The 14,043-nt window shown below is 46.7% G+C and overlaps 1 protein-coding gene across 2 annotated transcripts; it reads right to left on the bottom strand.

Annotated features, from left to right (window-relative positions):
• Positions 1 to 9: 9 nt before the first annotated feature.
• On the bottom strand, positions 10 to 12,139 carry Fcmr (Fc mu receptor). Of its 2 annotated transcripts, none has more exons than XM_046452271.2 (8): positions 11,974 to 12,139; positions 8,684 to 9,016; positions 7,821 to 7,952; positions 6,673 to 6,895; positions 4,960 to 5,090; positions 4,451 to 4,603; positions 4,174 to 4,232; positions 10 to 1,862 (listed from the first exon to the last, which is right to left on the bottom strand). In XM_046452271.2, the coding sequence occupies exons 1-8, from the start codon at positions 12,008 to 12,010 to the stop codon at positions 1,695 to 1,697; spliced, it is 1,236 nt and encodes a 411-aa protein (XP_046308227.1). In that variant the 5' UTR covers positions 12,011 to 12,139; the 3' UTR covers positions 10 to 1,694. The 2 variants fall into 2 exon arrangements, with proteins under 2 accessions (XP_046308227.1, XP_046308228.1); XM_046452272.2 differs by lacking the exon at positions 11,974 to 12,139 and adding an exon at positions 11,793 to 11,945.
• Between the last annotated feature and the right edge of the window lie 1,904 nt (positions 12,140 to 14,043).

Below are 14,043 nucleotides of genomic sequence, written 5' to 3' on the forward strand. Positions count from 1 at the left end.
TGCCAGTGCTTCAACTGAAGTTATATTTATTTGCAAGATGCTAAATTCCCTGAAGGCAGCAGAATATAGTGTGACCCATATTTCCCTTTTTATCTCCCATGATCCTTGCTGCAGTGTGGGGCAGTGGGTAGGTGCTCAATTAATATTTAATAAACTGGATTTTATTTTTTTTTACCTGTGTTTGGATTTTTGAGAAACAATGAGGGATGCTAGGATATAATATTGAACTTTAACTCATGGAAGTCATATATCTGCAGGGGCACAGCATTGGGGTGAGGGTGAGCATTAGTTTGAAAAGTAAATGATGGAAGATAACATGTTGGCTAAAGTGCCTGGCACAAAGCAGATTGTCACACAACATTTCATTTCCTGCTGCACTCCCTACCCCTCCCCACCCTACCCTACTCCACCATCCCTTCTGCCTGGATCCTCTCCTTTTCTTCTTCTTTCCTTTATCTGATACTTGAGAAAGTGACAGCGTCAAGCTGACATCACTGATGGTATCTCTGTGGCTGGAGGAGGTACTGTGAAATATGTGATGACATTTCTTGCTAATAAAGGGGGCAACTCACCCCAGATCTGGTAGTCTGTTCTCCCTACTTCTGGGCAAGTGCCTGGGGAGACTGTGTTGTGTATTAGGGAAAGATCTTCTTAATGGCAAGAATGGTCATTCTCAAGCTCTAATTGTACTTTGTAGTTGACATCAATCCAAAGATAGAGTCCAAATTATGTCACCTTGCCCCCCAAAAGTTAAGAGAAAGACTACACTTAAGAGCTGCTAGGAGGCAAGGTGTCTCCTTTTCCACAACAGAAGAGCTACTGCAGAGCCCCTGATCCTCCAGGAACCCCATGCTACTTTCCTTCCCACTTTGCTATATGTTGTCTGGAACTGGCAAAAAGATGAGGGACATTTTTAAAAGCAGAGAGAGGTAATGACTTGGGATGGCTAAAACAGACTAAAAATGAGTGTTCTATCAGTGTTAGGATGTGGAAGAAGGGTAAGGAGGTGACAAAGACTGTGACTAAAAGAGCAGGAGCTGCTAGGGTCAGGGTACTTTTCTATAGCAAATGAGGGAGACTTAGACTAAAGAGGATTGTATATATATATATATATATATATATATATATATATATATATATCACTATCACTAACAATGTTGGTTCTGAGAATGTAGGATACTTTATAACATCAAAGTAAATTGGACAGGAGATAAATAGCTTCATACTAGCAAGTTCCAGCCTTTGGGTCAAGGCAAAGTCCTTCCTAGGAGTGTTATCATACCAGGCCCTTCCTAACTCACAGGGCTGAGGCCCATCCTCATGAAGTGCAACCCAGAGGCTGTCTATTTGTGTGAGGCCTAAGCTTGGGAAGGGCTTCTGAAATGGCAGCTATGCCTACACTCCATATTAATGCCACGTGATCTAGAGCCAGAGCAGCAAAGTCCCTGTGACCAAAGACACTGCAAATGCCACAGCCTGTTACATGGTTTGGAAAGGAAGCAGGCGGCATTGAGACAAATGCTATGCATACCCAGACTCCTCGAGGCACACAGTGGGGTACAAAGGTGTGCAAGATTATGTGGGGCAGAGCTATGCTCAGGGCACAGATAGATGGGGGCATGCGAGGTGATCAGGGCTCTGTGAGGGGATGGAGCAGTCATTGGAAATTAGCAGACAGAGAAGACTTATTGTCATCAAGGTGTGGCTGCAGGGGTACAGCTAGGAGGGTGAGTCAGGCTGGGAATATTGATGTAATCATTTGACTCAGTGTCCTCCCTCTTGACAGCAGGCTGGTGACAGATGCTCATATATTCACAGCTGGTCTTCAGAGATGGGGTGTGGAGCCAGGGAGCTTCGAGCACCTGGAAACACCAAATAAGCATCACTGAATTTGGGTGGATGGTTTTAGTATCTTTCCAGCTGGGTTTCCATAACAGGAAATGGGGGGGCATGGCAGGGGGGACTCTGAGTTCTAGAAGGCAAAGACAAAGAGGTAGCTGATTTCCATCAAGTGGGCCAGCCCTGGGGATTTTCAGGGTGGTGAAAACACTTAGAACTAATATGGGAAGGAAATGCCTTAAATGGAGCTCAGATTGAAATCGTGTGGCTAAGCATGGGTCTGAGGAGACCCAGCTGTCAGAGGAGTAACCCCTTGGGGATAAAAATGTGACTTGTGGAACAAATATGCATCTTCTTAGGGAGGAATTCACAGGTACAGTGATTCACACTTGTACCTCTCTGTAAGAGCTTGGAGAGGCCATGACATGGCATTCCAGAAAGGGGCTGGGCAGGGAAGGGGAGGAAAATTGCTGACCATGTGGCACTGTGGTGCTTCTCCTCCTCAGACAGATGGTTTCTTCCCTTCAGATCATCTACCTTTAGTATGATTAGTTCTTAGAGGACAGGGCTGTGCCAAAGACCCCAACATGGCACAAGTACTATAATATTCACAGAAAGCCATGGTAGGGACTGTGATCACGTACTTAAACACAAGTTCTATGATCCAGATGTTCAGGACCCTGAATACAGTGAGCACTCATGGAAAGGAGCTTTTGTTTTGTACTTTCCAAGAGGGGGATGCAGAAGTAGCTTGCTTCAAAAACATCTCCTAGCTGGGTGCAGTGGCTCACACCTTTAATACTGGCTACTCAGGAGGTGAGGCAGGAGGATGGCCAGTATGAATCCAGGCTGGTCAACCTAGTAAGACCCTGTCTCAAAAAAAAAAAAAAAAAAAGTGTGTGTGTGTGTGGTGGGGGGGATATGGTGTGAATGGGGATGTAGTTCAGTGGCAGAGTGCTTTTGCCTAGCATGTATGAGGCTCTGGGTTCAATCCCCAATACTGCCAAAATAAACAAAATCCCCCATTGCCTTTTACAGTTCATCATTTGAAACTGACTTATTTGGTTTTAAAATGAATTTGTTCCATCAATGTTTTTGACCCGATACTGGGAATCAGAGTCTCAAGTAGGGAGGCAGAGTAAGCTGTGAGAAAGGCCCTGCCCAGGAGAGGACTGTGTGGTCCCAGCAGATTCAGAGAAAGGCTGGTGGATAGTGGAGTAGACAAACAACAGTGGGACCATTCCTAAGCTGCAGGGAGCTTTCTCTAATGGGGGTGGGGAAGGGAAAGCTCAAGAAACTAGAGGTAACTGGCAGAGCTGGGTATCACTCTCTCCTTTTCAGCAAGGCTCATGATTGCCAACCAGAGACGACCTTTCACAGCTTCCCTTGAAGGTAGAGGGTGCTGCTTGACTAAGCTAATTAAGGTCCACAATTAAGCTAAATAAGTAAAGGAATGTGTGAAACTTCAGGACCATGGTCTTAAAGAAGCACTTCTTTCTTTCTTGGTGGGCTGGAATGTAGATATGATACTAGAGACTGAGTATTGACCAGGGACCAGGACCATCCAGAGACTGAGGGAGCAAAAAGTTGCTGCATGACTTCATGGCTCAGGCTACCCCTTCCTGTCCCTCTGAATCTTTGCTTGAGAGGAAAATAGGCTTCTAACTTTGGAGCCATGTGTTTGGGGGTCTGTTACATGAACTTAGTCAACACTCTAATTAAAACTTGGATATTTGCTACCCTTAGTTCTTTTCTGGGTATTGAAACCAGTGTTTTAGCCACTGTTGGCTTCTTTAGAAAATAAAAGGTTTTCTTAATTTGGGAAAACAAAATGGACAGACAGTTTCAAGGCTTCTTTCCTAATGGAAACTCTCTATGTCCATTCCTTGATGAAGGACACCCAAGGTGTTTAATCTTGTCTGCTGAGTCTCTAAGTTAAGCCTGACCTCCTCCAGTGATGGGTAAACTACCTCATCTCATCTTAGGGTTTACTAGAAAGTTCTTCCTCACGTTAAGATGAAACCCTCTTAAACCTCCCAGTAAAATAATTTCTTCATTTGAAAGTTCTTCAAGTAGCTGCAGGTTACCATGTATCATTCTCTAACAGCTAGTTAACTAAAAATACCACAAACCCTGGGGAGTTGGTCTTCTGACAACACCAAATAAGGGAATGGATACAACTTGTCCCCCGAATGGGCCCCAGGATCTGGGGTAAGATCTTGCAACCTGGAGCTAAGACCCTGCTCTAGTAACAGTGCTCTCTCTGGTCCATGCCCACAGTTGGGGGCGCGGGTTCGGGCTGAAGCTGCCAATCAGAAGACAGGTGGAGCTTACCTGTGGCGGGGCTGAGGGTGCAGATGTTCCAGGATCCGCAGGAGGGACCTGCCTCTGGCCTAAGGGGGATGGGAGTGCTGACGTAAGGGCGAGACAGAGCCTCCAGTTCCGCCCCCGCCCCTCCCCATCTTGCGGGAATCCCGAGGAAGTAGGGCGGCGGCGCGTGGCGGTGGGGGGAGTCCTGCTCCCCCAGAACCTGGCGCCAGGCGCACGGTCTACGCCCGCGCTCCTTCTGATCTTCTGTAGGGTCACCCGCCAGCCACCAGCTTCCGCTCACCGGCAGCGTTAGACTCTGGAGCGCGCCGGGGGCAGGCGCTGTAGATGTTCTGGGAGCGCGGCCGCTGCGATCTGGGCCGCTGCTCCCGGGGCCGCTGGGAGGCCTCCAGGGCGCGCATCCTCAACGCCATTCGGCGGACCCGCCTGGAGAAGGCTTCTCCGTGGTGACAGGGAAAGAAAAAAATGGCATCAGAGGCCCGAAGCCAGCTTTCCTCTCCTTCCCCAAACTCAAGGCTGCTCCCTCCTCGATGCTTGGCAACGTCAGACCTATAGATGCTCAAAGTGTGCGGGACATTCTTTGGATCGTCTTACCCTCTCCTGAAGACCAAAGGTCTCAGGCCGCCCTCCTCCTCGTACCCATTCCCAGGTCACTGACCTTCGCCCCACTTCCCTACACCCCAGGCTACTAGTACATCGCTATCTCCCGGGTTTTTCCTGCAAAATCAAGCAGAGATCAGAACCGTCTGGGAGCTTAGCTTTCCCACCCCAGCCCAGAGCCCAGCTGCTCACCTCTCTTCCTTTGAATCGCTCTTTTTACCACCAGCCCCAGAAGGGCCAGCAGGAGAAGACCCAGGACAGTTGGGATCAGGATGTGAAATCCTTGATCCTCCCTTCCAAACTCTGAGCCACGGTTGAATTCTCTGGGGGGGGGGGGGGGAAGGAATAGGAGAGAGAAAGAGAAGGTAGTGAGGGAGATAGGTTTAAAGAAGCACTTTCCTGTGGCAAACGTTTTAAAATGAACTCACAGACTTGTCCCTTCGTTAATAGAATTCTTTCCATTCACCCCAAAGACTCTTGTCTGTGGAGTCAGTAAACTGGGGTTCAAATTCAGATGTGCCTTTTCCTGGACTCGTGACCTTGAACAAATCTCCAACTTCTCTGAGCCTCATTTTCCCACAAATCTGTATCATTTTCATTTTTGCAGATGATACAAAATAGTGGATATGAAGAATTTAATGCTCCTGGCCTACAGCTGGAGACGATAAATGCCAGTCCCTGGCCAATACTGTGCACCTTGGTTTACTCACATGTTTATTGAAAATATTTAATGAGATAGTTTTTTTTTTTAACTAGAGATTGAATTCAGGGGCTACTGAGCCACATCCCCAGCCCTATTTTGTATTTTTTATTTAGATACAGAGTCTCACTGAGTTGCTTAGCACCTTGCCTTTGCTGAGGCTGGCTTTGAACTCATGATCCTCCTGTTTCAGCCTTCAGAGCCGCTGGGATTCCAGGTGTGTGCCACTGCACCTGGCTTGAGCTAGTTTCTTATTACTATGAAAAAGTTGTTTTTCTGAGTGCTCCCTCTTCCCTTTGTTTTCTGTACATATTGAAATCTTACTTTTCTGGAAGGGACAGTGCATAGTCCTCTTTTCTTCCCCCATTGTGCCAAGCCAAAATAAATCTCATGTATTTCCAGTTCTCATGTTCTTGCCCATTACAAACTTGATCACAGTCAGAATTGGATATTGCATGTTATCATCTTTTCACATCTTAAGGACGTGGCACAGTCCTGTCACATGGTTTAGACTAGGAAAATGTTGGTTAAATTTACTCATTTTCTTCTCCACTGGTATGTTGGTGTGATTTATCAAACCAAATAGTATCAGGGGTTCTAGTACTATCTGAAATCACTTAGCTCTCACAGCCTATTTCCCTATTTATAGAACCCCAAATAATCTTGGAAGTCCATTTCCTCATTAACATGTTTGTGATTGCTTAGGCATAAAAAATTCCAACATTAGAGATTTTCTTTGCCACCTGTTATAGTGCTACCACCTAGTGGTTAATTGCTGCCTTCCTTTGACTGCACCTGAGTCTTCAGGCTGGGGCTGTCCACTAGCAATGTAAGTCACATATGTAATTTTAAATTTCCTAGTAGCCACATTTAAAAACGAAATAGATGAAAGTAATTCAAACACTTAATAGCTTATTGGTTCATTTGATTCTCATTTAATTTTCCCCATCAAAACAAAGTTGAATAATTTTGAATGTGAAAGACTTGAGTCTATTTCTTTCTACAGACTCAGTGCTAGAACATTAAATGCTAATGAGATTCATACCTGCTATATTCATAGGTAGTATATTTCATAGTGGTCTTCTAGAGACAAGGTTAAGAAGGGTCTCTAATAATGGATGTTGCAGGGAGATTTTAGTGGATCTCTTGACTCTTGCCTACTTTACCTGGCTTTGAAACCATCTTGGATGATGGAGGCCTCTTACCTCTGCCCATGCAATCTAGTGTGCTGCTTGTAGCTGGCCCCTGGGGGCCTGAGCAGCCCCTCCTGAGTTGAAGTCTTTGATGTTGTGGTGGATGGCAGAACAGTTGAGGGCTTGGCAGCTGCTACTGAGAATGCTCTGGATTCTCGAGGATGATGAATTATTGGTGTGGTGGGGGAAGGGTGGGGCTCTGGAGGGTCATCAGTCCTTTGGGTTGGTGTGATAACTGCAGAAGACGAAAGAAAAAGGGACCTTCCATATACACTTTACTCTAGTCTCCAGAGGGACTGGGCCACCAGCTCTTTCTTTAATATATTCTTCTCTTTTGACCAGACTATATTTGTTCCCAGGGTCCTCATGGCCTGAAGTGCCTTCAGAGCATACCACCTCTGTGCAATCAATTCTGTGTTGGCTTCGAATACCATTTCCTCCAGGAAGCTCCCCATCTCATGCCTTCCCAGGAAGAAGAGCTTGCCTTCCTATGAGCATGGGGAGACCTTGTTTGTAGTTCTGTTCTCACTCTGCCTTGTGCTATATTTGTTTGTTTATTTGTACTCCCCCATCACACACCTATCAGTAACAACCATAGCTCTATGACCTTCCCAATTACACTATTCCTTTTGGCATCAACAGGGTCCCCTCATGTATTCAATTAATATATGCGAGGATATGATGGAAATATTAACACGTCATAAATGCATTTAAAACTAGAAACATACTGAACTATAAAAGTATTGTTAGTATAATAACCATTTATCTTTTAATTGAAAAATAGAGTTGTTAAAATCACTAGACACCAGCAGGTAGACTACAACCCTGTGGGCAGCAAGAAGACATGATGACCTCCAGCTGGGAAACGTCTGCCCAGTCGTGGGTTTGGCAGTCATTCATAAAAAGAGCTGATTTTGTGAATGGAGCACACGCTCCATTGCTTGTGGTGCCACCTAGTGGTGATGTGCAAGTTCTGCAACTATGTCAGGGAGTCGTGGCTTTATGATAGGCTTGGAGGATGTAAAAGCAGGTCTGCTGGGCTCTGCTCTGCTGTGTTCTGCCACTCATGGTGAGCTGGACACCCACCCACCCCCCTCCTCCGTTTCCACAGCGCTACAGCATCTTCCTCATCTCTCTTACTCATGCTTTGATGGACTGACCTTTGGATGTGGATTCAGAAGAACTGGCATGTGCAACCATCTGGAGCCAAGTGGGCATCCGCTGCTCCAGAAATTTATGAAACCATTTTGGAGGCTCAGATATCAGCTCCTCCTCCCAGAATGGATTGTACTCTATTGGAAGCAAGGAGATTATGTTGATGGTATCTGAAGTAAAGACAGGCCTGGGGAAAGGACTGTTGGTGTAAGTAAAAGCTGACTCAAACAAGGTGAATGGCAGTAAGCATGAGAGCAGCGTTGCTGGAGAGGAGCAGAAAAGGAGCTGGTCTTGTGGCCTCCCTGACAGAGCACTTTTTTTTCTAGCACAGCTAATATGCCCTGAAAAACCATCAGACACTATTGGGACTGTGAACTGTTGAATTAGTTGCTGCATTTGTGTAGGAAATCACTGGAGAAGAGGAGAAAGGCTGGATGCATGAGAAATAAAGGACCAGACCAGACAGTAACAAATATGGCCTATAAATATGCCTTGATAAGTGGGTGTATTTCCTTTTTATTCATCTCTGATATATCTCATGGAACAGTTATATATGATGGTTATGTCCTTGGCTTCCAGTTTCCACTGGTGCTCAAATTCATGTCACCTCTCCCCTTGAGCCCTGGGTAGGACAGGCGACACAAGGTCAGCATCTCTTATCCTTTTGCCTACTGTGGATAGATAGTTCTATGGGTCAGAAGGTTAGTGGACTATGAAGTTCAACTCTGTGGATGCTAATTGTTTTTGGGCTGGCTAATATGGCAATAGCATAGAAGTCTGAGGACTGTTATTTAGATGGCTGTCTCAATCTTCCTAAGTGGAGACATTTTCTGAGTGTACTGAACCTGCAAGCAGCGGTGGCACCTACCACTGTGGACATTCAGGGTGACCTTCTGGGTCTTGCCCCGTTCTGTGTGCGTGCCCACTCCACAGGCATAAACTCCACTATCACTCTCGGTCAGTTCTGTCATCTCCACTAGGAACAAATTCTTGTGTAAGCACGGCTTCAAAGTGACTCGACTGTCATATTCCTTCTTGATGAAGTTATTGGATACCACCGTGGAACAGATTGCAGGTTTCACCATCTCCCGGCACAGATACATCCTCACGTTTATTTTAGGAAGCGGGCACTCGATGGTAATAGATCCACCCAGTTCTCCATCCAGCTTTACTTCTGGGAGGATCTTCAGAGCCCCACATACTGCAGAAGAAGGAGTTAATGCAGAGGGAGCCTCATTCCCAGACATATCCCCAACTCTGACTCTCTCCAACCCTAGCCCGGGTTCTAGCCCAGCCTCACTCCAAACCATGGCCCCATCCCCATCACCAGTCCAACTTCAGTCAGTCCTCAGCCTCAACCTGTCATGATTTCTTCCCTCATCTTCATTCATCTTTTCCCTTGCCTAACCCGATTTACCACCTCAGGCCAAGTCCTTACTCACCCGTCCCCCATGACCACATCTTAACTTAGCTCTTTGCCTCATCACTAAATCCATATCCATAAGGACCCAGACCACCCCTATGAGAATCTGATCAAAACCACAACACCCACTTCAAGGAGAAATAATGTGCCTAGGGTGACCCCAAATGGCATATAGCCCCCAAGGGACTTCAGCCTGAGGCTGGGAGATGCAGGTCAGTTTTGCTGCAGTAGGTTTTCCTCTCCAGTTTTGTTTTGGTCATATTCATTCAGCCAGTCATTTATTCCAACAGTTCTCCATATTCAGTCATTCAGTAAGTGTCTACTGAATGCCTGTCATGAGCATCTCTCCCTTGCAGAACAAATCATTTACTGAGCAATATCAACAGCCAGCCAGTAAAACACCGAGTGATCAATTCCATGACAGAGAGCACAGTATTCCTTGGAAGGAGCAAGCAGGGGCCCCTGATCCAGTCTCTTGTAGGGGGTGGGGTAGTTAGAGGAAGGTTATTTGGAAGATATGGTGTCTGAATTGTGATCTGAAGGAAAGGGCATAGAGGGCAACTGAGAATCCTGATACTTGTCACCCAGTGGGGAGCTCAAAGGAGTGTGTGAGTGAATGCAGGTGAGGGTGTGGGCACACTGTGTGTTGACAGGGTGTGGAGCAGGGAGGGATAAAAGATGTGGGTTGCAAGAGTCAGACATTAAAAGGCTTGTGCTTTAGGTGAGAGGTCTCATGCAGCTCAGCCAGCTATAGAAGAGGGTAAGGCTTCAATGATTAATTATTAACTAAACAGGTTCCATTAAGTGTCTGAATATTTTCAGGAAGAGGGTTCATAAGGTAAAATGTGTGTGTGTGGGGGGGGATGGGATGGGGTGCAGGGCTGCAAAGGAGAAGAAGTCTTCCAGATGGTAAGAATGGTCCCCACCAGGGTGGGGATGCCAGAGAGAACAGAGCACATCTGTGGATGTGGATGGAGAGAACTCCTCCTGCTTAGGGAGATGCATCCCCAGAGCACGACTTCAGGACAGCTGCAAGAAGTTCAGTCAAATGGGTGTCAAGGAAAGCGTCAGGAGAGCAGTGAGACTTGAGGATTCTGGATCAGGACATCCCTGATGGGTAAATGGGTAAATGTGGACAAGGGTAAAGAGGTGGAAACCATCATGGGAGGAGAATGCAGACTACAGGGACTGGAGAGGGAGCTCTACGGGAGCCCACTGAAAGTGTAGCCCATGTTAGCATGGTGGGAGAGCTGGAAGCATGAGCTCCTGCATCCTCTTGGGCCTGCGTAATCCTCCCCTCCTTCTAGGGGGAGCAACATCCCTTTGGCCCAGCTAGAATGGCGGTGCTGCTCAGGGGCAGACTGAAGTGGTATGATTTAAGCACTCTTTACACCTTTATATCTTCCATTCCCGCCCCACCCCTCTGCCTTCTCAGCCTCAGTTTGATTAGCCATCCATCATGCACATATATCCCACTACCTCTCAGAGTGTCTGACACCGCATTAAAACTCCATTCCTTTGGGCTCTTAAGACTTTTCAATGCAACAATTATTTGAATTTATTCTATACTGAAGGCATCACAAAGAAAGAACTTTTGAATAAAAATCCATTTTGATCCTTAAGGAGCTTATCATTTAATTAACCAAATAAACACACACGGAGCCACAATATGAATGTAATTAGTATTCTGAGTTCAGAAGCGGGGGCTCAGGAAAGTCTTTGAAAAGGAAGTGGAGACTGAGGTGGACTTTAAGGAACTCATAAGAGGTGAAGGTGAAATGAAGGATGTTTCTGGTAGAACAAATAACATGGGCGAGGAAGGGCAAGGTGGCAGGGGTGTGTAGCATATGTTCGAGGAAGAGTCCTGTTTGGCTAGAGCAAAGTGCAGGAGAATGTGTCAATACATTGAAGGTTTTGCAAAGAACAATCCTCTGACTAGAGTCAAGCTGTGGGAAGATTTACCTGATCAGGCTGAGAGGGTGAAAGTGGGAAAGATAGTTGAGAGAGGATAGTTGTGCATTTGACCCCTTTCCTTTTCCTCTGTGACCTTGCTAGTAGAGGCTGCCACTGCTTCTCATTCTGGTAAGCTACACAAATTGGCCATTGATTGGACCAAACTCTGGTTGGGACTAAATGGGAAGAGGTGGTAAAAAAAAAAAGCCATTCTGGCATTTTGTGGCTGATATTAGAAACACTTATGGCAGATGAAATAGCCCATTTGGATGGGACCAATGAGGAGTCGGAGGTAAAGGGTTAAGCATGTAGCTGTGTCTGGGGTCTTTGTGGGTTGTTAAAGTGGGGTGTCCAAGAGACAGTTGCCAACTGAAATATGAAATTCAGAAAATAGAATGGGACTGTTGAATGGATTAGGGAGTCCTCCTTTAGAGTTGAAAGCTTGAAATTCAGGAGTGAAAAAGATCTATAGACAGAGAATATGGCGGTAAGAAGAAAGATCTTTGGAGGCACCAGCTTTAAGATCCCATAATAAAGGTAGAAATGTCTAGGAAATGAGATACCTTCAGCCCTGGAGAATTAACAACTGGCTAAACAGTACCTGGAGTGGAGAGAGGAGCACTAGCAGGGAGCAGGGGTGCTCTGGTGACTCACATGGCCTCCGAACTTGTCCTGGTTTGCAATTGAATCCATCAAGGAACATCAGGGACGGAGATGCCTGGCGATTGATTGCCTGTGGCCACTTCATTAAAAAGTGTGAAGTGTTTCCCCAGAGTCCTTACCTGGCAGGAAGTAAAGTGACCAAAGCCAGAGGTCCATGGTTCTTTCCAAAGCCTCTGGAGCAGAGACCCACTGCCAACCCGAGAGCCCTTCACCATCGGGAGCTTGAAAGAGATTCTGGCCCCATCGAGGGCAAAGGCTTGAAAATGAGGAAATGACAACCTGTCTTGTTTGCCAGCTAGTCTTAGCCTAAAAAAGAAAATACCAGCAAACCACAGCGGAAGTCAGGAATTGAGAAAACATGCTGTGTTGGGTGAGAATGGGTCACCAGGGTTCACAGGGCCTCTAGGAAGCTCTCGAGATTGTTAGCAAGCACCAGCCTGGTATCTCTTTGCCTTCACACTTTTTCCTGGAGGGGCCTCCTGTGCTTTATATGTATCCATTAACTCCTGAGCTGGGGGCCTTTGTTTTACCCCTGTCTTCAGGAAAAGAAAGAGCCTCATCTCCAATTCTTCCCATTGGATGGAAGCTGTGTGGACAGAGGTTTGGACCTGAAGTCAGAAGATGCTGGTTGTGGTCCTTATCAGTTAGCTCATTTGATGAATACCTTTGAGCACCTACTATGTGGAGTTGCCAATCATGGATCTGGGGCAATTCAGTACTGAGTCTTGATTTCTTTATCTAGAAAATATATGAAGGTGGGACTAGATGACCCCTGGCATTTCCTCCTACAGAACATCATCCCTAGTTCACTCAACATCTCCGCCATCCCTCATCCCTCATTTCCCCCAGCTGTCTCCATAAGGTAATTCCCTCCAGCAGGGACCCAGGCCACTATCCAGGGACCATAGGAGCAATGTCACAATCTAGTTTTGGGAAAGCTTTCCTGGACCTCAGTTTTCTCATTAAGAAAGTAGGGAGGGTCTCAGCCCTGCCTACCTCACACATCTTTTATGATGCCCAGCAAAAATCACAGATGTGAAAGAGCATTACGAGTCCTATTTCAAGTGGAGACGTGCTGCACTGTTACTGATCAGAGGGTTCCCAGAGCCTCAGTCCTTGATGCTTCATTCCTGGATGTTGGTTCTTACCTCCAGGTGTTGCAGCCTCCTGTGCCCATGGAGGATTCAGGCTATTCCTACACTGCCTCAGGGAGGAGGCAGCTGACAGAGCCCAGGGCTCCTCAGGGGCTGTGTGCATCACAACCCACTTGCCCCCACACACCAAATTTGTCACATGCTCTCCAAAACAACAAGTTCCCCCAGTTAGGGGTCCATTGTGAGCAGGTGCAGAGGAAACGCGTGTAGGCGGGTTGCCTGCCCTGCCCTGCCCTGCCCTGTTCTGGCTAGATCTACACTGGCTCAGAGGAGCTAGGTCCTGCAACCAGCAGATGGGCCATGATATCAGAGGCAGCCTGAGGCCTCTGTCAGGCTAGGGTGCCAGAGGTTTTAGCTGGGATCAGCTCCCACCCTCCCTCCTTAGAGGGCCCTTCCTGTGCCCTGTAGCTGCCAGGCTCTGCTGTTTGCTGGGACTGCCTTGGGGACCCAGGGAGAAAAGTGGGAGGGAGGGTCCAAATATAAATGAGTGAATGTGATGTGTGTGGCTGTGGGTGTGAGAGCTTGTGTGAATGTGTGAGCGTGCACAAGCTGTATGGATATGCCATGTGTATTGTGTGATGCATAAATGTGTAGTGTGTATATGATGGCTACGAGTGTGTGAGTGTGCAATGTGTATTGTGTGATGTGTGGAGTGTGATGAGCAGTGCATGGCACGTGTGTGCATGAGTATGATGTGTGTATGAGTGTCTGCAAGGACCTGGGTGCACTGCACTGTAGCCAGGCCTATCAGGTGGAGCTGGAGCTCTGCGAATGAGCCTGGGTAAAGAATTTCCCACATTTGTGGCCCCAATGAAATTTTTAAAAGCATCACATGGGGTTAAGAGCAAAAATTAGGGTTCTGAAATGAAATTATGGCATTTTCCCATAAATGAATGGAGCTGGAGACTGTCATGCTAAGTGACATAAGCCAATCCCAGAAAACCAAAGGCTGAATGTTCTCTCTGATATGTGGATGCTAACTCACAATAAGGGCGTGAGGTATGGAGGAATAGAAACACTTTGGATTAGTCAAAG

This window comes from Marmota monax, unplaced genomic scaffold, assembly GCF_021218885.2.
Source record: "Marmota monax isolate L192 unplaced genomic scaffold, Marmota_monax_Labrador192_F-V1.1 WCK01_AAM20220418_F8-fsc00105, whole genome shotgun sequence".
NCBI classification, from domain to species: domain Eukaryota; kingdom Metazoa; phylum Chordata; class Mammalia; order Rodentia; family Sciuridae; genus Marmota; species Marmota monax.